The sequence below is a fragment of the Oenanthe melanoleuca genome, chromosome 13 (assembly GCF_029582105.1).
Source record: "Oenanthe melanoleuca isolate GR-GAL-2019-014 chromosome 13, OMel1.0, whole genome shotgun sequence".
Taxonomy (NCBI): Eukaryota; Metazoa; Chordata; class Aves; order Passeriformes; family Muscicapidae; genus Oenanthe; species Oenanthe melanoleuca.
In genome coordinates, this window is record NC_079347.1 from 3,796,706 (window position 1) to 3,815,982 (window position 19,277).

The following is a 19,277-nucleotide window of genomic DNA, read 5'->3' on the forward strand; positions in this document are numbered from 1 at the left end:
GGGATTCATGGTTTTCAAATGCTGCCTGCCCAGTGCTGACAACTTGAGAAACGCTGCAGTAATTCCCTCAAACAACTGAATTTTTTTTTCCTTCTGTCTTTAAGGTTTGGCCCCCATGGAATCCCTGTGACCATATTTCCTAAAAGGGAGTACAAGGACAAACCTGAAGCCATGCAGCTCCAAAGCAAAGCATTCCAAGAGGAGGCGCAGGTGAAGTGCGAGGCCGATGCTGCAGTCCCTGATGACTCCTCCCTCACGCAGCCATCAGAGCCCAGCATAGCCAAAAGCCTTTGGACTTCTAAACCACCTCCTCTGTTCCACGAGGGAGCCCCTTACCCTCCTCCTTTGTTTATCAGGGACACCTATAACCAGTCAATACCTCAGCCTCCACCCCGGAAAATCAAGCGGCCCAAGCGGAAAATGTACAGGGAGGAGCCCACGTCCATCATGAACGCCATCAAACTACGGCCCCGGCAGGTGCTGTGCGACAAGTGCAAAAACAGCGTGGTGGCAGAGAAAAAGGAGATCAAGAAAGGTGGCAATGCAAGTGACTCTTCCAAATATGAGGATAGTAAAAAGAGAAGAAACGAGAGCGTGACTACTGTGAATAAAAAACTTAAGACTGACCATAAGGTGGATGGAAAAAGCCAAAACGAAAGCCAGAAAAGGAACGCTGTGGTCAAGGTTTCAAATATTGCCCACAGCAGAAGCAGAGTGGTTAAAGTTTCCGCACAAGCAAATACTTCAAAAGCGCAGTTAAACACGAAAAAAGTTCTCCAGAGCAAAAACATGGATCATGCAAAAGCTCGGGAAGTCTTGAAAATGGCCAAAGAAAAGGCACAAAAGAAGCAGAGCGCAACCTCCTCTTCCAAAAATGCACATTCGAAGGTCCACTTCACGCGGCGTCTGCAGAACACCAGCTCAGGGTCCCTCCCGCCCCGATTGCGCCTCAAGCCCCAGCGGTACCGCAACGAGGAGAATGACTCGTCCCTCAAGACAGGACTTGAGAAAATTCGGAGTGGCAAGATGGCAACTAAGCCCCAGTCTCGCTGCTCCTCCACCCGCTCAGCAGGTGAGGCCCCTTCAGAAAGCCAGAGCCCCTCAGAAGGCCCCGAAGAGGCCAGCAGTGAGGTTCAGGACACGAGTGAAGTGCATGTAACTGTTGAGCAGGATGAACAGCAGACACTGGGCAAGAGAGGCAGCAAAAGCAATATAACGGTTTACATGACCCTTAATCAAAAGAAATCTGACTCTTCCAGTGCATCAGTTTGTAGTAGTGATAGCACAGATGATTTGAAATCCACCAACTCTGAGTGTAGCTCTACTGAAAGCTTTGATTTTCCTCCAGGCAGCATGCATGCACCTTCCTCCTCCTCTTCCTCCTCCTCCTCCTCCTCCTCTTCGAAGGAAGAGAAAAAGCTCAGTAATTCCTTGAAAACAGAAGTCTTTTCCAAAAACGTCTCTAAATGTGTCACACCAGATGGCAGGACCGTATGTGTAGGGGACATTGTTTGGGCCAAGATTTATGGCTTCCCTTGGTGGCCGGCCCGTATCCTCAGCATAACGGTGAGCCGCAAGGATAGCGGGCTGCTGGTGCGCCAGGAGGCTCGAATCTCATGGTTTGGCTCCACCACCACGTCTTTCCTTGCTCTTGCACAGCTCTCCCCCTTTTTAGAAAGCTTCCAGGTGCGCTTTAATAAGAAGAGAAAGGGTCTGTACCGCAAGGCCGTCACTGAGGCAGCCAAGGCTGCCAAGCAGCTCACGCCCGAGGTGCGGGCCCTGCTGACGCAGTTTGAGACGTGAACCTGGACAGGAAGGTAGGCAAGAAGCTGGAGCTGCAGCAGAGCCCAGGCAGGTCAGGCAGAGCTGCCGCAGGGCCGTGGCACAGGCACAGGTTGCACTCACTCCACTCTTTTCACACCTCCCTCCTGCCGGGCGGGGCGGTTCCAAACCAATCCAAATTAGCCTCAAAGTGAGCACTGCGGGATTTTTCAAGTGAGAATTTTTTTTTTTTTTTTTTTTTTTTTTTAAACAGAAAGAAAAAAACAAACAAAAAAACAAACCAAACCTCCTCAACCACCCGATGCATAGGAGCCATAGCCTCAGCTGGAAGGCAGCTGATTTGCAGGGAATTTTTTAGTAGTTTCTACCCAGTATATAACTAGTTCTGTGTGGCCAAGGGTTGACACGAGGGATGAAAGTAGTAGCTGTGACTTTTTTTTGTTTTTATTAGGTGGCCCATCAGGGAAGTGTAGAAATGTAAGCCTTGTCTAAATGGTCTTTAAAAGATTATTTTTAAACTGGTCTCTAATGGATTTAAGTGTGGCCGGGGTAAATGGCATTGGAGACTTGCTCCAGGTTGTAAAAGGAAGAAGAATTTTAGTGACTTGAAGACCAGATTAAATGGGGTTTTATCGTAGTGACCACTTAAACACTCAACCTTTCTATGCACATGGGGGCACAACTAAGTCACTTCAGGGTAGGAGAAGTCGAGGGATGCCTGTAGCTCTAAGACAAAGCTGAGGAGGCCTCAGTGTTTGGGATCAAGGGCTGTTAATGCTGCATAGGTGTGAATCATTCTGGTCTTTCTTCCTGAAGAAATCTTTCAGGCCATTTGCCTGGAGGTTTAGCTTAAGAGAGGCTTTGTTTTGAATGTGTAAATAATCAATTGCTGAAATTGGTCAGATTTTCTCCTGACTGGTTGTTCCTAAATTCTTAGGATACGTCCTAGTAAATTACACTTTGTGAATTGTCAGATGTGTAATTGTTGCATTTTGGATGTATCTAACTTTTTTTTTTCTTTTTTTTTTTTTCTTTCTTTTTTTTTTTTTTTTTTAAATATTTCCGTTTAAGGTATCTGTTTGCAGGTCAGAAAAATGAGATATGTAATTGTGTAATGCTCTGAAATGTAAAAAAAACAAACTGTAAATAAAATTGACTAAATCTGAATTATTTGTGTGTGTTTCTCAAAAAGCTTTGAAACAAATCCAGGATGTCAGAGTATTTTATCTGTATGCCGGATTTAGAGGACACCCTTAAAAAGTAAATTGTCCTTTTTCGTGCATTCTTAAAGATGAAGTGCTTGATGTAAATACTATTGGTATACTTCTTAATTTGGAGATTATTTACCTGTCCCTTTTGTTTCAGAACCAGCTCTGTAGAGGGCTTTCTGGAAAGTTGATTAAATTCCTCCCTAAATTAGCTTTTGGGCCATTTATTTGAGTAGAGACTGTGGATAATGTCACTTGTACAGTGGGGAAAGTTTTCATTTTCCATCTCAGAGCCACTCCAAGCTGCTCTCCACTGCCATTCCAGCTTTCCTTGCATGGTTTTTGCTCACTATTGGGGCATTTTCATGCAATGCACTTGACTTTTTTTTGCTGTGCCTTTTGGTCCTTACCTGACCATGTGAATTCCTGTGTCCTCCAGCCCATCCCTGCTCCAGCCTTGCAATGCCTTGTGAAGAGTCTTCTGGTGCTCATCCCAAAGCAGTTTTCATCCTGGTTTTTCCAGAATTGCCCACGTAGGCAATCGTGACAGATGTAAAAATTTAAGCTCAGACTGAAATTAAACAAACATGAAAACGGGGGCAAGGATTTAATCATCAAACCCTGAAAATATTTTTATTTTAAGATTAATTTCATTTGTTCATAATACTGTCTGGTCCTGCCAAAGCATTCAGTTTCTTGTTACCTTTTTTAATTATTCTGCTGTGCCCACAGAGCTATTGGAAGTCTAAAGTGTCAAACCCATGGCTGTTCAAATTTTCCTCAAACTGACAGTCATTAATTGTTAATTAAGCTTCCAAATATACCAGCTTAACAGTTCCCAAAAAGCCCCACTGGTCAATGCTTTTTGAATGTGATAAACACACAATAAATTTTGTAAAAAAAAAAAAAAAAAGAAAAAATTGGAAAAAAAATCTGTTTCACTTCTCTGTATTCTCTCCTGCAAACAGAAACAGTTTCTTTAAGTAAATAAGCTGTATTTTGTTATTAAAGCCAACTTCTCTGTGGAGTCAGGAACCCATGTGAGGTGGGTCAGGTGTCTACACCACTTCCTTGAGGTTTGGAGCTCAAGTGAACTGGTTTTAAGTCAGTTGTTCTAAGCCAAGCAGTGCAAAATCAGTATTAACATTGTTATTTTTTCTTTAGAAATCTGGAAGCTTTGTTCTCTTCATTTATATAAAATTAGAGTAGCACTGCAGCTTACATAGGCAGAGTTTGCTCAGATGTTTGCTGGGGGAGCAGCAGGTATGGGAGGGCTTTTTTTGGGTGGTTTTATGTTCAAAAGAACTGTTTGTGAAAGGCATTTAAAGTCAGTTTGGAGTTGTAGCTGATGAGTTTTAAGTCTTTCCTCAGTTTCCTGGTGAATGTGCTGTGTTCTGCAGACTGAACAGGGTCAGAACAAGTGATTTATTCTGTTCAATTCATCTTTTACAACACCATGGTACAGTAAGTTGAAAATCTCTCCATTCCCATCCCTGATTCTGGGCTGGGCTGAGCCTGGCTCAGGGCAAGGAGAGGGTTTGGGGCTGGTTTAACTAAACTAAAACCCCACCTTGCTGTGCCCAGCAGTGCCACTTCCCATCTCTGGTCCCTGATGTCTCCAGTGCTCCCCCAGGAGCTCCCTGTGCCAGGGCTGGGTACAAACAGCCTCAGGCTGTGCCAGGATGGCTGGGCACTGAACTGCATCCCCATCCCTGGAGGTGCCCAAGGGATTCCTGAGGTGGCACTGAGAGCTCTGGGATGGGGCACAGGATGGACTTGGTGCTCTTGGAGGTGTTTTCCAACCTAAATCCTTCTGTGACTGCTTTTAGAGCAGAGAGGGTAACTGCTATTTTCCCAGTTTAATGGGATAAATTGCAAACAATGCCTTTTTTAGTTAATGAAATGCCTTGGTTTGGTTGTTGGATATTTATGGCCTGAGTTTAGGGGAGGATGGGGCAGGGCATGATGAGTTTCTAGTCCAGTGTTCTGCTCCTCTGAACATCTTCAGCTTCAATTCAATACCTTGGGAGAGAGAGCAGTTATTCCAGAACTTGGAGCTCTTTCCCCAGAGGTGTTTGGAGGTGTGAGGCTTCAGGAGCAAAGCTGGAACAATGGGAAATGCTTCTGTGTGTGTGTGTGGAGTCTGCAGGAAATGGAACTGATACTCGTTAGGGTTCTAATTGGGGCTGTAACTCTGTGTCAACACTTCAGTGAGATAATCATCTCTGGTGGTTTGGTTTCTCTTTCAGACACTGTGTTTAGTTTGGAACCTACAGAACCACCCTGGGGTGGGGTTTGTGGGTGATTTAGGTCTGTGCAAGGCTGAAAAGAATTTTTTTTTGTTGTTTTTTAAAACATAGTTTCTAACTGTGATTAGGATTAAGAGTAGCACAAGTGAGGAAGTGTAAGAATTACTTTTTGCATTGCTAGCCCTTAGGTCTGCTCCTATTTAACTCTCTTAAGTCCTGATACTGATTTTCTTTCAGGTCTGCTAAAACTGTCAAGAGTAGAATAGGAATGGGAATTTTGGAAGATAAATGTCACTAGCTCATTCTCAGCATCATCCTCTGTCCTTCTACCTGTTCTGTGAAGTCCAGTGAGAAAACAGAGCAGCTTTCTTGGCTGAGGGGCTGTGGATTTTTTCAAAACTGATAAATTTCTGGCCATGGAGTGGTCAGGGTCACCCACATTTAACACTGAAAACTTGTGTAGCTGACTGAAGATCCATGAGATCAGGTTTGAGGGATGGGGTTGGGAGTATCCATCATCAAATGATCCTGACTCCCTGATGGAGATCCCTGTGTTGGGATCCCTGTCCTTGCAGAGATGGCAGCTCCCAGCCCACACTGAGCCCTCCCAGCTGCTGCTCTCTGTGACACCTTTGGATTTTAGTTAAAAACCTGGCAGTGTGTTCACAGGGTGGCTGTTAGGTAAATAGCATCCCCTTGTATGGTGGCTTTTCCCTTCTCTCCCCTGCTCACCCTCCTGGCATTTTTAGGCACCTGGTCTAGTCTGACCCCATCTCTGTGGTCATTTGGATGGGTTTTACCAAACAGCAGCAATTCTTCCCATGTCAGAAATACCTCTAATTATTGGGGTTTCATTGTTGGATCCTAATAGCAGCTTATGATTCTCTGTGATTTACTCACACATTTCAATCTTCTGTGTTACCTGGGATGTGGATACAATCCAGACTGTCATTTAAATTAATTTATGATTTTTTTTTCTTAAATTTAACAGTGACACAAGTGTCCTTGTGTGAACACAAGGCAGAGCAGCAGTTCCCAGGCCGGGCTGTGGTGCCAGGGAGTTGGTGACTGGTTTGCCATCCTGCTTTTTCCAGTTTGGGATAAGCCCCTGGAGCAGCACCTTAGTGCTCCCATCCAGGGCTCCATGTTTTCCACAGGAAAAAACTCTGATGTTCCTGGCAGGAGGTGGGAACAGCAGGAGCTGACAGACCAGAGCTTTCAGGCTTCAGAAAACCAGACCCACCTTGCACATCCAACAGGGAGACACATGGGAGCAAAAGGAAATTAAAAAAAAAGTGGAATAACCTGGCAAAGGTGACTCTGTGTGCTTGTGCCTGGGATGTGGCATCTTTGATCTCTTCCTGCCTGCCCATGGCCTGAGGGAGAGCTCAGCAGCAGCCTGCAGGCAGGAATTGGCTCAGGGAGCAAGTTTGAATCCAGGCTTTGCTCCTTCAGTGTGAGGAGAAATGGATCTGTTTATTTGGGGTTTATTTGGGCTGTTTTGACAAGTTACTTCCCAAATCGGGACCAGGCACATTTTGAACAGCTGGAATTCTGTTTCCATGCCAGTGATTCCATCCCTGAGTGCAGAGGAGGAAGACAGGGCTGTGGGAACTGAGGAAGTTCCAGGTGTGTGAATCCCTGTGGGGAAGCACAGCTCTGTTGAGCTGCAGCTGGGACAGGAAATGATACAGAAACTGAGGCAGGGAGTTGAAATCAAGCACTGGAATATTGATTGCATTTGTGATAGTGAAAAACCCTGGGCAGGGCTTGAAAACCAATGGATCAGGCTGAGCTCCTGGGCTCAGTGCAGCTGGGAGTGGGAGAGGACAGATCTGTCCTGCCACTGTGTCATTAGCAAGGCTGATTTTGGAAAAACAGAATCTTTGCAAAAATATATTTATAACAGAGGATTCTGTCCTCTGTGTCCTGGTCACATCCTGCAGGAATCACACTTGAGATAATCCAAGTTTGATCTGAGGAAAGCTGCACTGCCCCTTCTGCCTGGGGCCTCTGTGTGCAGCCTCCTGCTTGGCTGATGCCATTTGTGGAACAGCAACTTGAAATCTGGGAGTTCTTTAGAAAAAAAACAGATCTAGGTCAGTTTTCATGTTTGTTTACAGCTGTTTTGGATGGCAAATATGCAGGATGAATAAGGAATATTCTCCTACATGCCAGGCATGTGCTGGGGATCTGTGCTTTGGGAGGCAAGTGCTTGTTTCCAGCACTGAGATTCTGTAACAGAATCACAGCAAATTCAGGTGGAGAATTGTCCTTGCTGTCCTTTAACAGGTGCACAAAGGGGGAAATGGGATCTTGCTTTGTCAGTAAAATAAGCAGATACAATTCCAAGCAAATATTTGCTTAAATGCTAATTTAGCATCATTTTTGATTTAGTAATATGTAGGATTTTTGTTTGGCTTTAGGAAATGCTGGGGTTTAATTGCACCTCTGCACTGCTGCAGGATTTTGAAGCACGTGGTGCCAGTTTGGGTACTTAGTAGCTCTGGTGAAAAGGAACTAAAGCCACAAAAACGATTTTAAAAAGAATTGTAGTCAGTTTAGTTAGAAGTTCAGTTAATGGAAAAAAAAAAAAAGTCTTTCTTTGAGGTATTTCAAGTCTTGAGGGATTTAGGAATAATCTCTTCTGATACATTTATTTGGAAAAATCTGGGTTTGACCACATTTTAGGAATTCTTGATCCTGTGTCATGTATTTCAGGGAATTAGGCACATCAAGGGAAGAATGTGTTGTTGCTCTTTGTTTTCCTGGTGGCTGAGGTCCTGCTGCTGGAGGCTGTAGAAGAAGGAAGCAGTTCTTGCTTTCAGTAGTTGATCATCTGGAAGAGCAGCCTGCATTCCCTCTTCTCCCCTGGCTACAAATGGAATCTGTAGCAGGAAAACAGGAGTTTTGTGCCTTCTGTTCCATAGTTTTGCACAGACCCAGCATTACCCCCAGGAAGGTGCATAAATGTTAGTGTAACTATTTAAATTTGGGCTCCTGGCCTTGAGGTTTAATCCTTGATGGGATGTGCTGCTATTTTTGCTTCCCTTGTCCCTCTGGGTGCCTTTTCTGCCCCTCCACAGCTGCCTGGTGTCTTTCTGCTTTTCCTTTGGAGATAAAAGCCAGGACTTTCAAAGGCAGAGCTTCTCTTTGGACAGCAGTGAATAAAGGGATTGAGAAAATGTTCACATTGAAAAATCAGAATCCCCAAGGCAGTGCTGGCTGCCAGGAAAAGGCTGTGTGAGCTGAGTTCAGTGGGACAGGCAGGAAGGGCCTGGGTCGTGTCAGGGCCTGTCCTGACACACATTTGTACCTTGTTCTGGGGCAGTCCCTTGGGATGGCTCTGAGGGAAGGGCCTGAGGGAGCTGGGAAGGGGCTCAGAAGGAGAAAAGGAGGCTCAGGGGGAATTTCTGGCTCTGCACAACTCCCTGACAGGAGGGGACAGATGGGGGGGCTCTGCTCCAGGGAACAGGGACAGGAGGAGAGGGAACAGCCTCAGGCTGGGCAGGGGAGATCAGGGTGGGCAGCAGCAGGAATTCCCCATGGAAAGTGGGGTCAGGGATTGGAACTGCCCAGGGAGGGTCGGGTCCCCATCCCTGGAGGTGTGCAGAGAATTCCTGGAGGTGGCACTGAGTGCTCTGGGCTGGGGACAGGGTGGGGATCAGGCACAGCTGGGACTCAGTGATCTGGAAGGGCTTTCCCAGTCTGGGATCTGTGTGATCCTGGGATTCTGTGGGATTCTGCCCCCAGCAGTTTGAATGGAGCTGCTCTAGCCTGAGAGCTCACTGGAGATCCCACAGGGCACAGATCCCACGTGGAGTGAGTGACCCACAGATCCCACGTGGAGTGAGTGACCCACAGATCCCACCTGGAGTGAGTGACCATGGGATGGTGACAAGCAGGCAATGGGCTGCACTCAGGGGGTTCAGTGGCTGGGACACTGAGCTGACACACAGCTTTTCACTCTCTCTATCTGAGGAACACAACTTCCATTAAATCCCAGATTCCCAGACTGGTTTGGGTTGGGAGGGACCTTAAAGCTCATCCAGTGTCACCCCTGCCATGGGTGGGACACCTTCCACTAGCCCAGGTTGCCCCAATCCTGTCCAGCCTGGCCTTGGGGCAGCCACAGCTTCTCTGGACAACCTGTGCCAGGCCTCCCCCTCCTCCCAGTAAGAACTGGTGGCTGACTGGTGATGGTTCATGCAGGGCTCAGTATTTGGGCTGTTCCTGGCTGCTTTATCACAATTCATTCCCATTCTGTGGAGTAAATGGGAAAACAGAGGCAGAAGCACCATTGGCAGGTTTGGAGTTCAGGGCTCCCTGAGGCACTGCAGGGTCAGATTCAGCTTTGTGTTGTGAACTGCCATCAATGTATAGATTTGTGAATTAATCTCCCTGCTTCCTGAGCTGTCTTTTAATGTCTTTACAATTGGAATTCTCTCTGGATGCTGAAATGGGGTGAGATGTAACAGATTGGTTCTGTGGCTCCTCCTCAAACCCCAGCCCTGGAGGAGTTTGCTCACTTGTGTCTGTCTTGTGATAATGTCAATCTATTTTTTGTCTTCTGCACACGATGCACAAAGCAGGTGAGCCAGTAACTTTTCTGGCCACCTCAGCTTTTGCTTTACCTACTTTTGCAATATGTACTGGAAGACATTTAACCATGTTCCCTTTCTCTCCCCTTTTCAGCTCAGAGACACTAATGACCTGCTGTTTTTATGGAACCTCACTACACTGCCACGAAGAGCACCAGCTCATCAGGACTGAGAGAAATCTGAGACTGACTTGTCCTATTTTTCCTCTGAAATCTTCACCAAGTAGTAAACATTTTTTTGAAGGGGGAAAGGGGGTAAAAGATGTTAAAGTTCCCCCTCGCACCATTAGGGCGCCTGTACCTAATGTACATTTTCCTTAAAATTTCAAAAGATGTTAGGAAATATTTTATAAAACTTTTTTGCAATAAATGACGCATGAAATTACGAAAGACTCTATGACACTTACATGCAAGGAACCACTTGAATTGTTAGGATGAAGACTCACTGCAGATAACTGGGGTTTTTGTAATGTGACAGTCACGTTTGTATGTTTTGAGAGGTGCCAGTGACGGAGCCAATTTGCCTGGGAAGTTGACTGTAACTTTTGAACTTTTCTTTTAATTCTTCACTTTAGCATTGCAATTTTCCATTCTCTGAGGCTTAGTTAGTATTTAGTGCAGGTGTTAGCAGAGCTGTGATCTGTGATCAAAGCATGTCCAAACCCAGTTGTATTGTGAAATATGAACAGTCCTGCTATTGAGACCAACATTTCCCATAGAGGTGATGGAAAGGACAGTGACCACAAACTCCATGGATCTCTGTTTTATGGGAAAGCTCCTTCTGTGTGAATATGGTTGCATTTTATTTATGCTATTGTAACACTTAGGGAATTGAGGGTTGTGAAATGAGCTTGAGAGGGGCTACAAGGCAGAGAGCAGCATTTGCTTCTAGTCCTATAACAGGATGGGATTCATGAATGGAGAGTGATTCAATGGGATGGCATTTCTATTTCAAATCATGGGTTATTTTTTTCCTTTTGACATAAGTATTTTTCAGATAGGTAACTAGTAGAGAGCAAAGGTTTTATTAGAGTTTCTGATGGTTGTTGATCTGAGTTGCGTTGACTTCTTTGAAAAGCTGTAAATCAAAAAAAAAAGAAAAGAAACCCACTGGGTTTTATCCATTTTATTCCCCTCCCACAAAGGTCTTGGGTAAGACTGACTTCAGTGGAGCTTGGGAATGCTGGACACGCTGCTGAAATCTTGAGTTATTAAATATTAATTTATTTGTCACTAATTATTTCCATTGTGTGCACACTGTCTCGGCAGAACCATTTCTTTAAAGTTCTTAGCAGGGGATTTATTGTGTAACCCGGGAAAATAAATATTTGTTTTGAAGAGATGAAAATGTGCACATAATCTACTAAAAGTCAAATTTCTGTTTCTATAGAGATGAAAGGACTTGTAGGAAACTCTTTTCCTCCTTACTGATACCCTGATTCAATTGGAGAAAATAGAATGTCTTTGTCTGAATCATTTAAAACCAGAGGGACTTTTCCAAGGGGCCTCTGGGTCAGCACAAAGACAATTTCTTCGTGTCTGGAGCCTGAATGAACCACATAAAATCTGAAGTTAGGACAACTCTGTCATTGGCAACAGGTTTATACTTGTTAAACAATTGGAGAGGGGGAAGTGACAGGCTGGGACAGGCCCCAAACCCCAGCCAGGCCCATCAGGGATTCACACACTGAGTGTGTGGCAGCTCGTGCTTTGTGCTGGTTCAGTGTCTGCTTTTCAGAGCTAAATTCTTTAGTTATAAATGGCAGAAATTGAGTATTCACTACCTATTTTTTAAAAACAGGCTGTACAATGCTGTGCAGTGCATTTCAAATTGTACCGTTGGCCACAACGATTTCATCATAAAGTACAAACTTCTTAAAAAATTTGGATGAATATTTGTTCTACAGTGCTTTTCCTTTTCACCAGTGGAAGAGGCCCAGCAGTCTGGTCCTGCTCAAGGCCTGGGATGTGACTAGAACTGAAAGCTTGAGACCTGTGAATGAGGAAAGGGGTGGCTTGGTGCTGGGTCCGTGCCAGCCTTTCACCTCTGCTTGGATTGACAACGGGTGGGGGCTTGGCCTAATCAGGTACATTTCCCCCCACCCCCCTAAAAACCAAACAGAAAAGCCACCAAACCACATGGCACAAACCAGTTTCTGCTCAGGAAAAAGGCCCGGGGCTGTGGTGGCAGGGTTGTTGCACATGGATTGAGGAGTGCCTGCTGTTGTTTTGGTAGTGCCTGGCTGTGCCCCCGGATCCCCCAGGGCTCTCCTCCCCTCCCCCTGAGCACAGCAGCTGAAGCAGGAGGGATTAACCCAAGGGATGCAGGTGTGCACTGGAGAATATGGGTATAGAGCAAATAGCATCCAAGGGAGCTCGTGTCTGCCTTGCTTTTCCCAGCATTGCGTTGGAAACCACATTTTCATTTGGAAATGAAATTGTCAGGGATATTCTAATGAGAGAGAGTGACAGTAATGTATTGCTTTTCACTTTTTTGCTTTAGTTGCTTAATATTTAAGCTTTGCTCCATGCTACCTTCTTGTCTGTATATTGAATGGTCACTATGCCTCTTTCATTTTGTAGACTTGAATGAGGAAAATCTGATTCACCCTTTAAGGTTTGCTGAGAAGTAAAAATGATAAAGAATGTTGTGTAACATTTATTCAAATAAAGCCTTGATTTTTTTCAGTGCTCTTTTAAAGGGAAATAATGTTTTGATGTCTTTAACTTTCTTGCTTTATTAGTCCTTGACCCCAAAACCTTTGATTTATGTCAGAAGTGGTTTTTCTGGATTAAACAAAGATTAAACTGAGGTTGCTGGTCCACTGCTGGAATTCCATCATGTGGACAAGTCTCTACCTAACCTCACCTTTCACCACAGTGGCTGAAAGATCCCAAGCCATGCTCAGCCAGCTGCATGCTTCCCAAAGCAGTAGAAAAATTGGAATTAGCAAGAAAAGATGGTGTGGTAGAGACAGATCCAAGGAAGCCCTGGTGGCTGTGCCAGTCCCAGGAGGAGGAGGGGATGCCATGGGAAGCTGTCCTTGGGCTGGTTTTTATGGAATTCTCACAGTTTCAGACAAGAGTTGCCCTCACAGGTAAGTGTATGGGGAATTTCTCCATCCAGGGAGGAATTGCCTTGTCCTGAGCTGGTTTCCTTGCCCTGGAGCAGGGATCAGGTGGTGCTGGAGAGGTAATTTCTGTTCCAGAGCTCCATCTCACTGCACTCAAAGGAGGGCAATGCCAGCAGGTATTTTTCCAAAATACCTAGTGGTGTTGGGTTGGTGCTTGGACTTGATGATCTGAAAGGTTCTTTTTCAACCTTGGTTCCATGATTCTATGGAATGGCAGACTCTGGAACTGCACTTTGCCATCAAATGGAAGGCAGCATTTATACACATGGTTTTTGGTACACATTTTTGGTACTGCAAAGAAACATTCCCTAAGTTGAGTTGAACTCCTGGGCTAAACTGAAAATAAGCTGCTGGAGTAAACTTGATCTCTAGGAAGTTCTGATTTCCAGGAAGCATTGGTGGTTTTGTGGCACAGGGTGTTTTTATGGCACAGAGATGCCAGGAGCTGGTGGGTCACCCAGAGGGACTAACCCTGCTGGGAAGGGGCTGTTGCAGTGACCTGTTATCTCTAAAAAGGAGTTTTCCCCAGAATGGAGTTAACTCTGGAGTGCTGCTGCTGGCCCGGCCTGGCACGGCTGTGACAAACACCCACATCTGGCTGTGGCCCCAGCACAGCTCCAGCAGATGGTTTTCTTTTCCTTGATGGTTGTTTCTCATTCTGTGGGGATTACAGGAACTCCCATCCCCTTTCTCTCATTATTCCCTCAGCCTTGCAGCAGCTCCTCGCGAGCGGCGATGCTCATTAGCGGGAAGTCCTGCGGCAGTGTAATTGCCCGCTAATGGCTTTTCCTTTGTGACACGGAGCTGGCAGCGGCGCTGAGGGGACGCAGCCATCAGAGAGGCTGGCCGGGCACATTTCAGAGCTCTGCAATTACTCCATGGATTAATCCTCACTCCAGTGCTTGGCAAAGGGACAAAGGTGACCCAAGGCCCACACAAAGCCCCTCTAATGGCGTTTGCTGCTGCCCCCAGCATCAAAAGGGCGACGCTTAATGCGGGCAAAAGTGCAGCTCTGGCACGAGGGCTTTGGAGAGATTCCATCCCAAGTGTGAGGGATCAGAGTTGGGATCTTGCAGGGTGAGGCCAACAGGGACCTTGCTGGAGGGAATGGTGGCTGGGGACAGTGGCTGAATTCACAGTGTCACACTCTGGGTATTTGGGAGCATTTCGGGTGAGGTGCCGGGCCCTGCCTGAGGCCTGGCTGGGCTTGAGGGGCTCCTGGGCTCCTCTGCCTCACAAACAGTGCCAGCTTTGCACGGAGGGGCCCAGGTGTGCTTGAGGATTTGTGGAAGGCTGGGCTGGGAGGATTCATGGAGCTGGGGAGTGGTTTGGTCTCAGAGCACTTCGGGCAGGGCCCATCTCTGCTCCAAGGGCAGCAGTGCCCGTGCCGAGCCCTCAGCCCTTGAACCAGCTCCCCTCGCTGCCTGGCTTTGTGTCCTCCTCCCTCGTCCTTGCTGCAGTCGGTTTGGGATTTGTTCTCCCTGTCGTGTTCCACAGGCAGAGCAGGGAGCCAGGAAAAGGCTCCTGTTGTTTGCTGGGTCATACTGTGGGGTTTATTCACATTCCATATCCGGCTTTTATGGTTCTGCTCCTGCTTTTCCCTTGAGGGTCTCTGTGCTCTTTGTTTTGCCTTCCTTGCTGGGTTTGCAGCACAAGCCGTGGGTGCTCCAGGCTCGGCAGACTGGACACCCCTGCAGAGGTTTTTGGTGTGTTCTGTATTCGGGGTAAATATTCCAAGCCCAGGAGGGGTAGTTCTAATTTTGAAATCCAGATTTTCAGCTGAGCTCCGCATCTTAAGAGCTTGGGGACCGGAATTTCTGCCTGTGGTTGTCTTGGTCATTAAATATTAAGTGAGGCTTTTCCTGCTGGAGGGTTCATCCAAACACTGAGTGAAGGCTCTGAGCTGTCAGGGGAAGGGGCTGGGGGCTCCAGAGTGCTCAGGGATGGATACTGGCCTGTGCTAAGGAACACTGACACTGTCAGATGGATGTGGATGATGCTTCTGTGATTCACTCACTTGGCTGTGGTTGTTTTTAAAAAGGCAGCATTGGGCATGAGCTGTGAGAGCAGAACAGGGGGGTTGGACTTCACACCCCTCTGCATTAACACTGCAGGATCCTCTCAGGAGCCATCAGCTGCATCTTGCCCTGGAAAACCTGCTGGCTCCAGCTTCCAAGGCCTCAGCTGCATTCCAGCTGGGAGCAGGGACACAAATGTGCTGGGGCACAGCGAGAGCTGTCGCTTCAAGGGCAGCTCAGGGCTGGAGCCACGGGCAGGCAATCTGTGAGCTCCCAGCCTCCTCCTTACCCTGAGTTCCAAATACTGCAATTCTCCCTCCCTCAGACAGAGAAGTGCCCCAGGATGGAGGGTCACAGCCATGGAAATAGGACAAATGCAATTAGACCAGCCCTGGCCCTGCTGCCTCTCCAGGGACCTGCTGGGCACTCGCCAGCACCACTCAGGAACACACTCAGGGAGCTTTTCCAGCAGCCGCCGCCCAGACGAGATAACAGCATTTCCCCTTCCTGCCATCCCTGTTCCCTGGAGTCTGCAGGGAGGAGGGGCTGCAGTTCACTCACCAGAGGCAGAACAAAACCCCCTGGCCAGGGTGTGCCTGTCCCAGAGCAGGCATGGATCCTTCCCAGCTCTGTGGCTGCCAGGGGGTCAGTCCTGCTCAGAGCTGCTCCCAGAGCCCATGGACACCAGGCAGGGAGGCCTGGGAGCCAGGAGCAGAGCACTGGGCCCAGGCCAGGAAAGGCAAACCTAATCCTGCTGCATCCATTTAGGGAGTGCAGGATTTGTAAATTGTCTCCTTGAGAAACAATGGGGGAGAAATGTGCAGTTCTGGGGACTCCAGGCTGCAGCTGCAGATGCTTTCCAATTGGGAGATTCCCACTGAATGTGCAGAATCAGGAAAAAGGGGGTTTATTTTAATTTCCAGTTGATTTAGAGCCTTTAATCTTTGTCAGGGTAGGCAGTGATGCCTCTGGCTTAGTGCCACAATTCCTGTGCCAAGGACTGCCCAGAGCCCCCCCAGCAGTCCCAGCCCTGCCCAGGGTGGGAAAAAATGAAGTAGCTGAGCAAGAAAATGTTGGGATCCATCCAAACAGGGGAAGCTTGTGAATGAGCAATGTATGAATGCTGCACATTAAATGTGCCCCAGCACATCTTTGCCCATGTTGGGGAGGAGGCACTGGGATATAATTGGTTCTTGGCTGCAGCAGTAATCCCTTGGGAATAACACAGCTAATTAAAGCCTAGGAACTGGTGACCAGCAGCTTCTCCTCTCTCCCTGGCTGGGGCTGTGCTAATCAGGGGCAGGTACATCCCAGGAAGTTTTGTGCTAATCAAGGAGGGAAGGATTGGGCTTCAAAGCTCAGTGCTTTGTCAAATCCTGAATGTCCCAAGGGATGAGCTGGGGGGGGAATTTGTATCCTGCTGGGCAGGAGGGATGGGCTGTGCTGGGCCTGTGTCAGTGCCACTGACCCTGGAGTGTGGCCTCTGGCTGCCTCCCTTGGGCTGGGGTTTTGGGAGACAGAGCTGTGAACAGGGGAGCTGCTTTTTTTATCTTTTAAGAGGTTAAATGCTCCAAATCTTTGGTGGGATGGAGGGAACTGCAGGTGTTCAGCTTCTCTGAGGGCCAGGCCTTTTGGGACTCAGGAGCAGGATCTGGAATGAGGCCAGGTTGGATGGGGCTTGGAGCAAACCAGGAAGGTGTCCCTGGTCTGTGGAAGATGTCCCTGGTCTGTGGAAGGTGTCCCTGGTCTGTGGAAGGTGTCCCTCATCTATGGAAGGTGTCCCTGGTCTGTGGAAGGTGTCCCTGGTCTGTGGAAGATGTCCCTGGTCTGTGGAGGGTGTCCCTGGTCTGTGGAAGGTGTCCCTGGTCTGTGGAAGGTGTCCCTGGTCTGTGGAAGGTGTTCCTGGTCTGTGGAAGGTGTCCCTGGTCTGTGGAGGGTGTTCCTGGTCTGTGGAAGGTGTTCCTGGTCTGTGGAAGGTGTCCCTCATCTGTGGAAGGTGTCCCTGGTCTGTGGAAGGTGTCCCTGGTCTGTGGAGGGTGTCCCTGGTCTGTGGAAGGTGTCCCTGGTCTGTGGAGGGTGTTCCTGGTCTGTGGAGGGTGTCCCTGGTCTGTGGAAGGTGTCCCTGGTCTGTGGAGGGTGTTCCTGGTCTGTGGAAGGTGTTCCTGGTCTGTGGAAGGTGTCCCTGGTCTGTGGAAGGTGTCCCTCATCTGTGGAAGGTGTCCCTGGTCTGTGGAGGGTGTCCCTGGTCTGTGGAGGGTGTTCCTGGTCTGTGGAAGGTGTCCCTCATCTGTGGAAGGTGTTCCTGGTCTGTGGAAGGTGTCTCTGCCCATTTCAGGGAGTGGGACTGGATGAGCTTTAATGTCCCTTCCAGCCCAAACCATCCTGGCAATCCATGATTCTAAACCTCAGTCCATCTGCAGCCAAAAGGATTAAAGTGTCTGAGGGGACAAACAGAGGAGTGAGTGAGAACCTCTGCATGAAACAGACACAAATCCCAGTGTCAGTTCTGGTGTCAAAAAATGGAAGGTCTGAGCCTCAAGTGTTCTGGAAATCCTGGAGAAAGTTCTTTGTAGGGAGAGGCTTAGCCCAGCTCATGGACAAGACCAACATTCCCCTTATTTCTGTGCAAACACCTCAGGGAAAGGGCCAGGTACTGAAAGGTTTTGTGTTTGGCAGGCAAAGGAAGGAGGAACAAAGGGGAGAGCTGAGGATGGACAACTCCAGCTGGGAAAGGCACATGCTGCTTACCAGGAAGGTGAGTAACTGTTGGAACAGCTGAGCAAGGCACTGTTGGGTTTAAGAACACTTAAATTTAAATATTGTGTTTCATAAAACAGTTTTTCCTATTAGAGGTTGTAAATCCAACAAGTGTGACTCAAAACTCCCTGGCACTCCCTGAGTTGTGGCCTGGCACCAGGAGGAGGCACCAGTTATTTTACTGGTGGCAGCTGTGAGGAATAGTTTAGACATAAAAACCCACTTAAAATCAAAAGCAAGATACAGGCACTTGTTCAGGATTTGGACAATGCAAAAGGACTTTCAGGTAATTAACTGGAATTTTGCCTAGAGGGGAACTTGCTGTGGTAGCAAATAACACCTGCCAGAGGTTTCTGGTCCAGCTGGAGAGTGGCACTGAGGAGGGAGGGATGACCTGGAGGTTTGAGTCCTCAGTACCAGCATGCCCAATTCCCACTGACTTTCACACAATCCAATTAAATTACAAACACTAATCAACTGCAGTCCTGCTTCCTTTGCCCTTCCCTTCATTGGAAAACTCCAGGTGCACATCAGGCATCCTGCAGGGGAGTTGCACAATGATTTGATGATGTGTTTGCACAGCAGGTAGGAAATTCAAAAGCTTTGTTGTGCTTCTACTTCCCAGAAATTCCCCAGTCTCCAGCTGAGAAGGAATATTTGCAGCTCCCCAGGCCTTCAAAGGGGTGAAGCAGGAACAGAGTGGAAGGAACAGAACTGCTGTCCCTGAAGCCCTGAAGCAGCAGGTTGGAAAAGGCCACTGGTGTAACTGGGCACAAGAGCCACCCACAGGTGAGTGACACTGCACACAGTGTGGGCAGGGACAGACACCCACTGGTTCCAGTTTGTCCATGCCAGGGCTGTGCTGGGATGTTGCAGGGGAGTGGAACCAGTGAACCCAGCTGGCGATGCTGGGCCCTGCAGCAGCCTGGACACCTTTGCTCTGCACTGCTCCAGGTTTTAGGGAAGATTAGTAACATTTCTATTAATCCCAAACCACTGAGCCTTTCCTGCAGAGCTCAGCTCAGGCAGCAGAGGTTTCACAGCTCATCCAACCTCAGGTCCAGCTCTAAACTAAAACTAAAGTAAAAATAATGCAGCAGGACAGAGTTTAACAATCAAAAAAAAAACCACAAAAAAATCCCCCCAAAAAAACCCCTGCACAGCTGCAGAGACAAAATGACATTAAAACACTAAACCTGCTGTGCCTGGCAAGGCTTTTCCTTTCAGTCAAAGGCTGGAGCTCCTGAATTTCAGACACACAGAGACTTCCTGAAATGAATTGGAGATGACACCCAATAGCCAAGGCAGCCACTGCTAATTATTTAATTAAATCATGTACTGAAATCTGCATGGAGACAACTGCAGAATGTGTCTCCAATTAAACACTTCAATATTGACAAAACCCAGGAAACCAGGAGTAACAAAAGGCACCTTCTCCAAAACCTGAATGAACCACCACAACAGAACATATAAATATATAAATATATATATATATTTATATTTATATTTATATTTATATTTATATTTAT

General features: G+C 47.4%; 1 protein-coding gene across 5 annotated transcripts in view; it reads left to right on the forward strand.

The window, feature by feature from the left end:
• PWWP2A (PWWP domain containing 2A) overlaps positions 1-18,564 on the forward strand; it is a 29,086-nt gene extending 10,522 nt beyond the window's left edge. The window contains exons 2-4 of one of the 5 annotated variants that reach the window (XM_056502038.1): positions 105-1,072; positions 17,668-17,746; positions 18,374-18,564. In XM_056502038.1, the coding sequence (XP_056358013.1) occupies positions 105-1,072; positions 17,668-17,699 (1,000 nt within the window). In that variant the 3' untranslated portion in view covers positions 17,700-17,746; positions 18,374-18,564. Of the gene's footprint in view, positions 1-104; positions 1,818-2,853; positions 2,950-9,934; positions 12,541-17,667; positions 17,747-18,373 lie in introns of those variants that run through there. The other 4 variants (XM_056502035.1, XM_056502036.1, XM_056502037.1 and 1 more) reach the window with 4 other exon arrangements.
• Positions 18,565-19,277: the final 713 nt, after the last annotated feature.